The 12,369-nt window shown below is 60.2% G+C and overlaps 4 protein-coding genes across 4 annotated transcripts; all 4 read right to left on the bottom strand.

Annotated features, from left to right (window-relative positions):
- Positions 1-3,237: 3,237 nt before the first annotated feature.
- On the bottom strand, positions 3,238-5,274 carry LMXM_02_0740 (metallo-peptidase, Clan MA(E), Family M3; the record flags this gene model as incomplete). Its single annotated transcript, XM_003871623.1, has 1 exon — positions 3,238-5,274. One exon carries the CDS (start codon positions 5,272-5,274, stop codon positions 3,238-3,240), a length of 2,037 nt encoding a protein of 678 aa, XP_003871672.1.
- A 1,036-nt stretch (positions 5,275-6,310) lies between these two features.
- On the bottom strand, positions 6,311-6,484 carry LMXM_02_0730 (dehydrogenase/oxidoreductase-like protein; the record flags this gene model as incomplete). The annotated part of the gene is made up of 1 exon (XM_003871622.1): positions 6,311-6,484. The coding sequence occupies one exon, from the start codon at positions 6,482-6,484 to the stop codon at positions 6,311-6,313; it is 174 nt and encodes a 57-aa protein (XP_003871671.1).
- A 1,182-nt stretch (positions 6,485-7,666) lies between these two features.
- Positions 7,667-7,909, bottom strand: LMXM_02_0720 (hypothetical protein, unknown function; the record flags this gene model as incomplete). Its single annotated transcript, XM_003871621.1, has 1 exon — positions 7,667-7,909. One exon carries the CDS (start codon positions 7,907-7,909, stop codon positions 7,667-7,669), a length of 243 nt encoding a protein of 80 aa, XP_003871670.1.
- A 1,094-nt stretch (positions 7,910-9,003) lies between these two features.
- On the bottom strand, positions 9,004-11,457 carry LMXM_02_0710 (putative ATP-dependent Clp protease subunit, heat shock protein 78 (HSP78); the record flags this gene model as incomplete). Its single annotated transcript, XM_003871620.1, has 1 exon — positions 9,004-11,457. One exon carries the CDS (start codon positions 11,455-11,457, stop codon positions 9,004-9,006), a length of 2,454 nt encoding a protein of 817 aa, XP_003871669.1.
- Between the last annotated feature and the right edge of the window lie 912 nt (positions 11,458-12,369).

The raw sequence follows: 12,369 nt of genomic DNA, 5'->3' as shown, positions 1-12,369 counted from the left end.
CCTAACCCTAACCCTAACCCTAACCCTAACCCTAACCCTAACCCTAACCCTAACCCTAACCCTAACCCTAACCCTAACCCTAACCCTAACCCTAACCCTAACCCTAACCCTAACCCTAACCCTAACCCTAACCCTAACCCTAACCCTAACCCTAACCCTAACCCTAACCCTAACCCTAACCCTAACCCTAACCCTAACCCTAACCCTAACCCGTACCCGTACCCGTACCCGTACCCGTACCCGTACCCGTACCCGTACCCGTACCATAACACACGCACACAACAACCTTTAATAGGCCACACACCCAAGGGATAACAGCAACACAACCACAGCCACAACCACAACCACAACCATCACCATCACTGTCCTACACCACACACGTCCGCACACAGCGCAGTAGCAACGCAAACAACTAAATACACACAAATACACCAGCAGGCTAATCACAGACAACACGCAGGGCAGCTAGCGCGGTGGTGCAGGGTTTGGTCCTGAGGATGCGCAATCCTGTCACAGAGGCAACTGCACACAGATATACAGAACAGGGCAGCCAAGCATCTTCAGAGTGGTGTGGGAGATCGAGCAGGCACAAGCACGAGGGCATCGAACGCCACGAAGAGAAGCGAGTGGCCCAGGAAGGTCTCGGAGCAGCGCTGGTGCCACAATAAAAAGTCACATCCGTCATTCCCGTGTCGCGAGCGAGCTTTCGACAGGTGTCAGGCATCTGAAGACCAGCTGTGGTGCCTACTCGGCAGCACTGACACCACACTTACCGCAGGTGCCATGACGAGCCGCTGGGCGCCACAGGCGGTAAGAGCCATGGAGAGTAGAGGCAAGCGGAACACAGGCGCACACACCAACCCATGAGCCCACAGGCAGGTTGTTGCCGAGCACCGGTTTCGGCACCTGTCACAGTTGACGGTCTGCACATCCATGCGCTGCGCACCAGCCCATTGACGACACGTGCTTTTCACACACCGGAAGCACAAGTCAGCCCGTCCCAATGGGCATCACTACCCACCAGCACCCACATCCACATATACATTTACAACACACACAAAGAGGAGGAAAAGCACCGCACTACTGGTAAGGAACGGCATCTCAACGTCCACTGGGCATCTGCCTTTTCCTTGAGTCCCGTCTTTGCAGTTGTTGTCCTGAGCAGGTATGGGGGAAGGCGGCGGGGGCGGAAACGTGGGCTTTTGCGACACGAGAACGGGCGAGGGGGAGGGCACACAGGGCGGAAAAAGGCGCCTTGTGGAAGAGGAAGACACGCGGGTGTGCAAAATAAACAAAGAATGGGAACAAATGAACAGAGCGAGGACGAGAGAAAGGTATATCTATAACAGATGAAGCGAGGTGTCGGCAGCGGAGTGACGCAGTAAAGACAGCGCACACGGAAGGCGTGCAGACACACAACCAACTGTCCGTGCTGAGAAACAATTCGAAACGACGTGACAACTACAAGAAGAATCTGCACGAGAGGCGCAACCACCACCACACGCACCGAGGGAGGGAGGGGAGATGATGGGGGAGAGAAACACACGGGCAAAACACGTAGGACAGATGTCGAACTTGTTTCACGAGGGGGACAGGAGGAACCCAAAGGAGGGGGGCGACGAGATGCCGAGCGAGACGAAAGGCGAGACGGGACCTCACTGGAATACGAGAAGCGCCGAGGTGGTGCAGAGCAGCTGCTGTCGCGAGAACTATGCAGGGGAAAAGGGAGCGGAACCAAAGACGAGCAGTGGGAGATTCTCGCGGAAGGCACGTGCGCCTTTGTGCTATTCTCGGCACGTGCGTTTCTTTTGGTTCGTGTGTCTGTCGACGTCTGCGTGCGGGGTGGGCGAGTACGCCTGCACAGTTGCACAGGCTACTCCGCAGCCACGAAAAGGAAAAGGCAACAACGGTGTACGTAGCGGGAGGCAATGATGGGGGGCGGCTTCGTTGTTCTGACGACTGGTGCGGCAGTCTTCTGATTTTTCGTTTTCTTCTGTTCTATGAGAAAGCAAAACCAAGCCACGAAACGGACACACGGACAGGCCCCGAGGGGCTGTGCACAGCGATGGGCGGATTATCGACGTAAGGGAGTGTAGCCGGAAGCGCGAAGGTGTGGGCGGTGCGCAAGCAAAGGTGCTGCATCTTTCAAGCCCGCGAGGAGGAGGAGGGGGGGGTACATCACCCACACACGAACGTGGGGAGTAGATAAGGAATGGAGAAAGGGCGTGAATAGAAATGAGGGAGGAGGAGCACCGAGTTAGAAGTTGGGTGGAAAGAGAGAGAGTGGGAGCGGAGGGGGAAGGTGGCTCTCGAGGTTTCGCGCTGAGGACAAGGTGTGCCTCAGTGCTGTAAAGTTTTCGGGGAGGACGGGCGAACAGCTGTCAGGCGGAGCGTTGCACTCTACAGGGGAAGGTGATTTCAACCCCTTCTTACGGGCGGTGAGTGCACAAAAAAGTTGCAGACAAAGATCTGCACACCGGTGTTCTGATAGGCAGGGATCAGAAAAGGAAGACGATAGGCAGCGCGCTGCCATACACACATGTGTCGACAGTAAAAACAAAAAACAAAAACGGATGGAGAGAACGTCGTCTGATTGGAAAGCAGAAATACTCACACACAGAGGCCGACTTTATCAAGAAAGAGAAGCATGGAAAATGAGGGAGGAGGGAGTTATGCGCGTAAGGGATGACATGAGGGCGGAGAAACCCACGAGGAGATGGAGTGAAAGAGTCACAACAGAGAAAACGCGGGTTTCGTGGGAGTGTGCGTGGCGAGCTGCCCACGGATGCTGGCCATTGAAAGCGTGCAGCAGTGCCAGCAGGCGGAGAAGGCCACAAAGAGGATGGTGTGTGGCCCTGCGTGGTTGCGCGTGGGTGTCCACACAAACACCTCTTGTAGATGGTCTTGGAAGCTAGACCACCAAGCTGACAGCACAGATACGCTCGCCGACACGCCCACAAACAGGGCAAAAGAGGTAGCAGGAAGCATACTGCACGAGATGCCATGATGGAAAGGCAGTGCAACTGACTGTGGTGAGGGTGGGGACTGCATCATCGATCGTTGCGTGGAGGCACTCATAGTGCAGAGTCGAGACCGCCGATGCGGACGCTGCAGCTACTCAGTCCCCAACCCATCCACGCTAACATCCGGACGGCGAACGCAAATCAAACACGAATAACGTCAAAAAGAGAGAAACAAATAATAGATACGAGCGGGGTTGCCCGCACGCTGCGGAAGCTATTCCTCCAGCAGGCCGTGGAGACGCAGGAACGCCTTCATGCTTGCCTTTCGGCCGGCGAACTTCTCGTACGCAACGTTTGCGTCCACCGAGTTGCCCACAGAGAGCACGCACGCGCGCAGGTGGTCACCGTTCTCGCGCGTCAGTCCCCCGTTCTCCAGGAACCACTCGAACCCGTCGCAGTCCAGCACACGCGCCCACTGGTACACGTAGTAGTTCGAGGCATATGCGCCAGAGAAAGTGTGCATGAAGTACCCGCTGTGGTAGCGTGGCGGCACCTCAGTCATCCCAACACCAAAGGACCTCATCGCCGCCTCTTCCATCTGTGCCGGTGGCAGCACAGCCGTTTCCTCCGCAACCAGGTGCCAGCAGAGATCGAGGTACGCCGCCTTGACCACTTCAATGGTGTGAAAGCCGGCGCCGTGTGTCTCGGCCGCCTTCATGCGATCCACCAGCGCCTGAGGGATCGGCTCCTTGGTTTCATAGTGAAGGGCGTAGTTCCTCAGCACGGCGTCGTACGTAGCCCAGTGCTCGTTGATCTGCGATGGAAACTCGAGGAAGTCGCGGGCGACGTTTGTGCCTGAAAGAGTCGAGTACTTGAGGTTGCTTAGCATGCCATGAAGTCCGTGGCCGAACTCGTGAAAGAGTGTCGTCACATCATTGCGGCTCAGCAAGGCTGGCTTGCCTTCCGCGGGCTTCACAATGTTCAGCACATTGTACACGACCGGCTTCTGGCCAAGGAGAGTGCTCTGGCGAACATAGAAGGTCATCCATGCACCACCGCGCTTGCTTGCGCGCGCGTACGGGTCGAGGCAGAAAATGGCGAGAGAGTCACCCGTGCAGTCAAACATCTCAAACGTCATCACGTCGGGGTGGTACACCGGCAGATCCGTGCGCCGCCGCATCGTCACGCCGTACAGCTTCTCCGCTGTGTGGAACACGCCACGCTCAAGCACGTTGTTTAGTTCAAAGTACGGCTTCGTCTCGTTTTCGTCGAGGTCGTATTGCTGCTTGCGCACCCTCTCCGCGTAGTAGCCCCAGTCCCAGGGCGCCAGCTCGAAGTCCCCACCCTCCTCGCGAATCATTCGCTTGATGTCAGCCGCCTCCTTCTTCACCTTCGACGCCGCTGCTTTGCCCATATCGCGCAGCAAGGCCTCCGCAGATGCCGGATCGGCCATCTGGTTCTGGAGCTGCCACTCAGCGAAGCTCTTCTTGCCGAGCAGCTTCGCCTTCTTCAGTCGAAGCTGCGCAATCTCCACGATGATGGCGCCGGTGTCATTCTCGTCACCGCGTCCAGTGCGCTGCACGCTCGCCTCGAACAGGCGGCGGCGCGTCTCGCGGCTCCGCAGAGACGCCAGCAGCGGCTGCTGAGTCGTGTTCACGATAATCAATGCGTACTTTCCAGGGTGCCCGAGGCTCTCCGCCTCCCTCTGAGCCGTCGCAATCTCGTCCTCGCTGAGGCCCTCCAGCTCGGCGACGTCATCCACGATGAGCGAGGCGGTCTTGCGCGTGTCCGTCACCTTCTTGGTAAAATCACTCTCGAGGGTGGCGAGGCGCTCATTCACCTGCTTCAGCTTCTCCTTGTCCGCATCGTGAAGGGCGGCACCGGCCTTGCGAAACTCCTCCTCGTAATGCTCCACCAGCCGCAAGTCTTCACCAGCGAGACTGGCACGCTCGTCGTACACAGCCTTGATGCGGTTGTACAAGGCGCTATCAAGGTAGATCTTGTCTGTATGGAGGGAGAACTTTGGGGCGTAGGCTTGCTCGAGATTTTGCATGTCCGGGTTCGTGTGTGCAGAGCAGAGGTTTTGGAAGACCAGGCGTGCGCGCCTAAGCTGCCCCCCGCTCCGCTCCAGTGCCACAACTGTGTTTTCAAAGGTAGGTGCGTCAGGGTTGGACTTGATCGCCTCGATCTCCGCCATCTGCTCCGCCATGCCCTGCTCGAATGCGGGTGCGTAGTGCTCCACAGTGATCTGGTCAAAGGGCGGGTATTGGTACTGCAGAGTGCTCTGCTGAAGCAGAGGGTTGGCGGACATGTTGGCGCGCTTGAGAAGATGGGCAGCACTTACAGGGGTGAAAGTCAAAAGGAAGGGTCGTTGCTTGGCTGGCGTAGAGATGCGCCAGGAAAGTTGTGGCAGCGTAACACGCTCACAGGAGTGGGGAAGAACAGGGGGCGGCGGAGAGAGGAAGAGGAGAAAGCAATACGTGTTGTGGATCAACTGCGAAGGCGAAGCACCAGACTCGCGGCCCCAAGCATGTCCGTGTGCAAGTGGACCGTGGCAACCGCGAGAGGCCGTGGGATAGAGAGGTGAGTGGAACAGATGGAAACGGGGCGAGGGGAAAGAGAGGGAGAGAGCGAAATGGCAAAGCGCGCGGTTCACCACGTTGGCCAGCAGGGGAGAAGGGGATGCACATGTGTCGCCGCGCGTGTGCTGGAGTGCACACGGATGTGAGTTCACCCGCGCGCAAATGAGCCGCTGCAGCACAGGCACCGCGAGGTGGCTCGTTGGAGAGAAAAACTCAGTCATTCCGCGAGGAGTACGTTGGCATGGCAACGGCCGCTTCCTGGAGGAGGAGGCACCGACAGCGTGTATGTCGGTGCAACGTGGAACAGCGTTGAAAAGCGATGAGGGAGAGCGCGCGCACAAACTGGAAAGCGAAGAGTGTAAGTCGGCGATGAGCGGCCAGAGAGAGAAGCCGCGATGGGTGGACGTGGCCGCGCCCGTCTGTGCGGCACGCATCAGTGACGACGGCAGCGGTGCACAGTCAGCCTATGGCGATGGTGGACGGGGCGGAGAAGAGAAAGCAGACGTGGACAGCGGTGTCTCGGCGGTAAATCAGACAGTTGAGAGACGGTGGGTGTGGCGAGGGACTTGATGGTGGATAGGTTTGTGCGCCCACACGGACACAGACGGCCCCCCCATCTCCCTCCTTCTCGTCTCCATGCGGCTTTGACGTTTCGATGCGCCGCCTGCGCGTGCGATTTCACTGTGGAGCTGCCGTCGATGCTGACGTCTGCGCCCAAAATCCACGGCGTGCGGTCTGATGCGAAGAATGAAACTGGCTCTGTGATCACGTGCGGATGCTGAAGGCGCCCGATCGGCAAGACCTTGCCGAGGTTCTCCTCGGCTGCTGGTGCTTCAGAGGCATTAGGCGCTCACCCATTGGTGTGTCGCACGTGCCGGGGCACCTCACGTTCACGCAGATGTTAGAGGGAATGAGCTCCAGCGCCAGGGACTCGCACATGAGAAGCACCGCATCCTCACTTGTGCTATACGCGGGCGGTACCGTGGTGTCGCGTAACGGACCCACGGATGCGACAGACAGGATGCTTCCGACCCCCACCCCCTTGCGCCTTCATCAGCGGCACCAGGGTGCGGGTGCCAAGGAAGGTGCTCAAGGCACTCCCATCCATTGTATTGCGCCCCACATCCAGCGTTGTGCTCTCCAAGCCTTCCATGGTGTTGATGCCGGCGTGGCACACAAGAATGTCCACGCAACCAAGCGCGCTCCTGCATGCCGCCGCCGCAGTGGCCCACTGTTTCTCACGAGGCACGGCCAGCGCCGCCGCCGTGGATGTCTAGCTCATCCGCCAGCGACGCTACAGAGGCGCCGTCGACATTGGCCAAGAATACCGCGCAGTCGTGCTCAAGCAGCGTCTCCGAGATGACGCGGCCCAGGTCGGCACCGGTGCCAGTCACCGTGGCGGCTTTGCTCACGGGCTTCTGCGCCGTGCTTGCAGCGGGCGATAGGACGAGGAGGAGGCGAATGGGAACGAGGGACGCGAATCGTGCAAGGCGAGAGCTTCCGTCTGCGTGTGCTTGCGTGACGCTGCCGCCGCACGGGTTGCGTAGATGAGAAAGCGAGAGAAAGACGGGTTAGTGGGGGTGGCCTTGGGCACGCAAGACACGATGAAGGGGCCGCGACGTAACGCTGCCAAGGGAAGCACAGTGGGCCCGCGTCCCTGAGCGCGGATTCGTGGCACACCACCCGAGGGCACAGCACCGGAGGCTTCAGCGAGCAACACGGAAAGAGAGGCAGACGACACCGACGGAGGATATGCTGAGCGTGGCCGATAGCGCCGCAAGCAGGCGGGTCGCAGTAGGAAAGACGATGAGTCTGTACGCACTCTCACATGACAGCGCAGCAGCAGCAGCGGAGACGCGCTATAAGCAGATTGGCCTCGGTCTCGAAGACCGAAGTCACTGCAGAGCAGCACACAATGAAGCGGGGCACCTACGGAGAGAAAGCGAGGGGGTGCGTCAACAGCACTTCAACAACGACAAGGACTGCAAGAGCGAGGACAACCTCACTACGGGCTGTACGGCTTGGAGGGGGGCAGGTATTTGAAGGACTCTCCGGAGGTGTAGGGAGAAGAGACGTCGGCGTCATGCACCCTCCCCCCCCAAACACGCACACCCGCTACCGCTAACGGAGAGAAGGCGGACCACTGCTCGAAAGATCGGCACCACACAAGGATGGTGGCGTGGCCTCGAGCGCAGCACAAAACAGCGCACCGTCCATCGACTGCACAATCCGCTCTGCCTCCTGTCTGCACTTGTAGAGGCTCGCTGAACATCTCTGGCACTCTGCAGCAAGTGCGTCCCACCGCGAGTCGTCCGCGAGGACCTCTACGGGGGGTGGCGACGTGGTGGAGAAGATTAACGACATCTCGGCAGCGCCCTCGTCATACTCGCGACGCCACAACGCGAGGGCGTCAAGAAAGCCGAAGCGCTGCCCGTTCGATGCGGACACACTTTGCTCTCGTGTAGCCAAGTCCTGTGGAGAACGCAGTCGCGCAGCGGTGCAACTCGTGATGACGCCGCTGTCGCCTGCTGACAGGTTCGCACGCATGCAAGTGCAGAGTGAAGGAGGGAAGGAGGGAAGGAGGGAAGGAGGGAAGGAGGGAAGCAGGAGGGTTGAGGTCGCAAGAGGAGTGCACGAGGATGGCCCTCAATGCAGTGCAGCGTAATGCGCCTCTGCACGGAGAGCGAGAGGGTGTGCCGCACCCGCAGGTGATCCTTTACAGAAGCGGACAGCTGCCCATCGCTGGGGAACAAGGGCCCAGCTGCAGCGAGTGGATAAAGACTGCTAGGGAATGGCAGAAGACAGGAGGCCAGCAGGGAGGTCACCGCACCCGCTACGCTGATTGCTCCGCAGATCTGTCTCTCTACCTCTCTTCTCTCGCGCACTCACGCACGCATCCCCGCACCCATGCGTGCGCCGTAACGGTGGTGTTGGAGGTTGAGAGAGCTTTGAGCATGTGAAAGAAGAGGGCACGCGCGCGTGTCTTCGCGATGGTCGATTTTATAATACTGCCGGAGAAAACAGCGATAAACAGAGGATGCGCGCCGGCGCGCCGAGGCAGCCGAAGACCAGCGACGAAGAATGCACCACAACAAAGGCCGACCACACACGCACACGCACATCTGCGCAGTTTACCACCGGCGCACCGCAAGAATGTCGGGGGGCTCTGCGTCGCGGTGGTGGTGGTGGTGGGAGAAGCGAAAAGCAAAGAGGACGTCATACCGTGTCCACACTGAGCGAGAGGTGTCACCGCCCACCGCTCTCGCCCCCCCCACACACACCGACAGACGCTTATCCGAATGCCACTCTAAAAAAAGCTCGTAAGAAAGAGAAGAACGACAAGGAGTAGCCGCTGCTCCGTGTTGTGGCTGCGTTGGAGCGGGCATTCGTGGCGGGAGGCGAAGGGACGGCGGTGACGAGAGCAGCGTCCCTTCGCATCTTCATGTGCGGATGGGGCCTCACTGATCCAGCAGTCGCTCGTCAGTCGGCCCCTTCTCAGGAGTGAGCGCGTGATTGGCAATCACCACGACATGACTATCCCGCACAGACAGCTTCACATGCTCACCCTCACGGATGCGGCCATCAAGCAGCATCAGCGCCAGTTGGTTGAGCAGTTCGCTCTGCACGAGACGCTTCAGTGGCCGCGCGCCGTACACAGTACTGTAGCCGTTGACGCTGAGCCAGTCGTACACCTCCGTGGACCCCTCCAATGTGATGTTGTGCTCTGTCAGCATTTTCTGCACCTGCGCGAACAAAATCTCCACGATGCGGCGGATGTCCGTGCGGCTGAGGCGGTTGAACATGATGATGTCGTCGAGACGGTTAATGAACTCGGGCGCCAGGCGATTCCGCACCTGCTCCATGACAGTCGGCATGGCGCTGATGCTCGGCTCCCCCTCCGGCAGGCGGGCAATGGCGTCGGCACCGATGTTGGAGGTCAGGATGATGATGGTGTTCTTGAAGTCGACGCGGCGGCCGTGGCTGTCGGTCAGGTGCCCCTCGTCCAGCACTTGGAGAAGGATGTTTGACACGCTCGGGTGGGCCTTCTCGAACTCGTCGAAGAGAACGATTTGGTAAGGACGACGCCGCACCGACTCCGTCAGCTCGCCGCCTTCCTCATAGCCGACGTACCCTGGTGGGGCGCCGATCAGCCGGTGCACCGAGTGCCGCTCCATGTACTCGCTCATGTCGATGCGGCAGATGAACGACTCGTCGTCGAAGAGGAACTTGGCGAGGCTCTTGCACACCTCCGTCTTACCGACGCCGGTGGGGCCAAGGAACAGAAAGGCGCCCAGCGGGCGCTTGTGCGAGTGCAGGCCGGCGCGAGAGATGCGCACCACATTCGTAATGGACTCGATGGCCGTATCCTGGCCCATGATCGTCTTCTTTAGCTCCGCATCCATGTGAATGAGCTTCTCCCGCTCACTCGTCATAAGCTGCGCCACCGGGATGCCGGTTGCGCGGGCGATCACCTCAGCGATGTCCTTTGAGGTGACGCTGTCGTGCACCATGAAGTTCTGGGAGCTGGCGAGGTGCTTGTCCTTCTCGATCTGCTTCAGTAGGTTGGGGATTTGGCTGTGTTGTATCTCGCCCGCCTTGGCAAAGTCGCCGCTGCTCATCGCCTGCTCGAGGTGGTGCCGCAGCACGTCGAGATCCTCGGTGCGCTGCTTAATCGTGTGGAACAGGTTCTTCTCCTTCTTCCACCGCTCCTCGAGCGCGTCGTACTCCTTCTGCTTCTGCGCAATTTGCTCGTACAAGTTCTCCAGCTTCTCCTTGCCCACCTCGTCCTTATCCTTCTTCACCGCCTCCGCCTCGATCTTCAGGCGGATCAGCTCGCGCTCGATGAGGTCGAGCGCCTCTGGCTTTGACTCCTGCTGCAGGCGCAGGCGGCTAGCCGCCTCGTCGATCAGGTCGATGGCCTTGTCCGGCAGGCGACGCTCCGAGAGGTAGCGGTGGGAGTTGACGGCGGCGTAGACGAGGGCCTCGTCCTTGATGAGGCAGCCGTGGTGGGCCTCGTACTTCTCCTTGATGCCGCGCAGAATGGAGATGGTCTCTTCCACGGTGGGCTCCGTAACCAGCACCGACTGGAAGCGGCGCGCCAGCGCGGCGTCCTTCTCGATGTGCTGGCGGTACTCGTTCAAGGTGGTGGCGCCGATGCAGTGCAGCTCGCCGCGCGCCAGTGACGGCTTCAGCAGGTTCGCCGCGTCCATGGACCCATCGCCGGAGGAGCCGGCGCCGACCAGCGTATGCAGCTCGTCGATGAACAAGATAACCTTGCCTTTCGACTCTATGGTGTCCTTGAGCACTCCCTTAAGACGCTCCTCGAACTCGCCGCGGAACTTGGCGCCGGCGACGAGGGTGCCCATGTCTAGCGCGTACACCTGGCGGTCCTTGATGCTCTCTGGCACCTCGCCCTTCACGATCCGCTGCGCCAGGCCCTCGACGATGGCCGTCTTACCGACACCAGGCTCACCAATCAGCACCGGGTTGTTCTTGGTACGCCGCGAGACCACCTGGATGGTGCGTCGAATGACCTCCTCGCGCCCCACGATGGGGTCCAGGCGACCCATGCGCGCCTCCTCGGTCAAGTCGCGCGCGTACTTCTTTAGGAACTCGCCCGGTGGCACAGCATTCGGGTTCACCCATGTGCGCCCCTGCTGCTGGCCGCCGTTGCCGCCTCCACCGCTGCTGCCGCTGCTATTCCACGGCGTGATGCCTGTCGACTGCCATCGGCAGCTCGTCCTCAACGCGGGGTGTGCAGCAGTGCTCAATGCCAGCGGCGAGCACGCCACAGCCGCCACGGGAGCTTTGCGGGTGCCGCCGCACATGAAAGAGGCGACGCGAGCCGCCGGGGCAGCGGTGCTGCCACACCGAAGCGCCGTGGAGGCCTGAGTGAGATGCCTGCGCATCATGATAGGACGGGGCAGCGTCCCTCAGCGGAAGAGACGGGGCAAGGAAAGATGGCGCTTCGGCGAAGAGAAGGGCAGGAAGACACCGCCACGGAGAGACCGTGAGGGCGAGATGCGACAGAAAGGCGGGAGGGAGCTGTGACGTGGCCGGTGTGCCGCCGCTGTCTGGGCAAGGGTGGCAGAAGTGAGAATCCCAGAGAATGCACACACAAGACGGACTCGCTCCTGTTCTTTGATGTGCGCTGCGGGCGCGTCGGTGCCGTCGTGAAGCTGAAGAGAAGTGCAGCGCCAGACAGATGTCGTTGGTGCCTGCAGATGCAGAGAGAGAGGAGGGTGGGTCAGGTGTGCGTACCTCTGTGTGTGTGTGTAAAGGTGTGTATGTGTGTGTGTGTGAGCGCAACGGCAAGAGTCGCGACGGTCTGCAGATGTCCTGGCATGGCCGCAGACAGAGAGAGGGAGGGAGTCAGCGGGGAGAAAAGGGGTCAGAGAGGGGTGAGGGAGACGCGGCGGTGGCCACCGCGCATCTCTGCGCACACACGCGCGAACGTGTGGGAGGCTATGGTGGGTCACAAGCGAGAAACCCGTGCGCGTGCGCCCATGAGTGCCACGCTGCCCCCCCCCCTCCCCCACGCAAGAGTTGCGCCGCGCAACGCTATGCTGTGTTTTCTCCTCCACAAGGGGGGCAACGCTGTCGAGCCGTCCAAGAGAGACGCCGAGACAACGACAGGCGCAGCGAGTCGAGCTCTTCACCGAGAAGTTTGTTTTCCTCAGCGTGTGCCCGTTTCTCTGCCATACAACACAAGTGCGCCGCCGCTCTCGAGCCTCCGGCCCTGCCATGGGCACCCGTCGCGAGGTCGAAGGCAGCGCTAGACACACGCGCTACAGCACAATGCGCCTACTCAGCCATCCGAGAGC

This window comes from Leishmania mexicana, chromosome 2 (genome assembly GCF_000234665.1).
Source record: "Leishmania mexicana MHOM/GT/2001/U1103 complete genome, chromosome 2".
In the NCBI taxonomy this organism is placed as follows: domain Eukaryota; phylum Euglenozoa; class Kinetoplastea; order Trypanosomatida; family Trypanosomatidae; genus Leishmania; species Leishmania mexicana.
The sequence above is the reverse complement of the archived record's forward strand: the minus strand, read 5'-3'. Positions and strand labels throughout refer to the sequence as shown.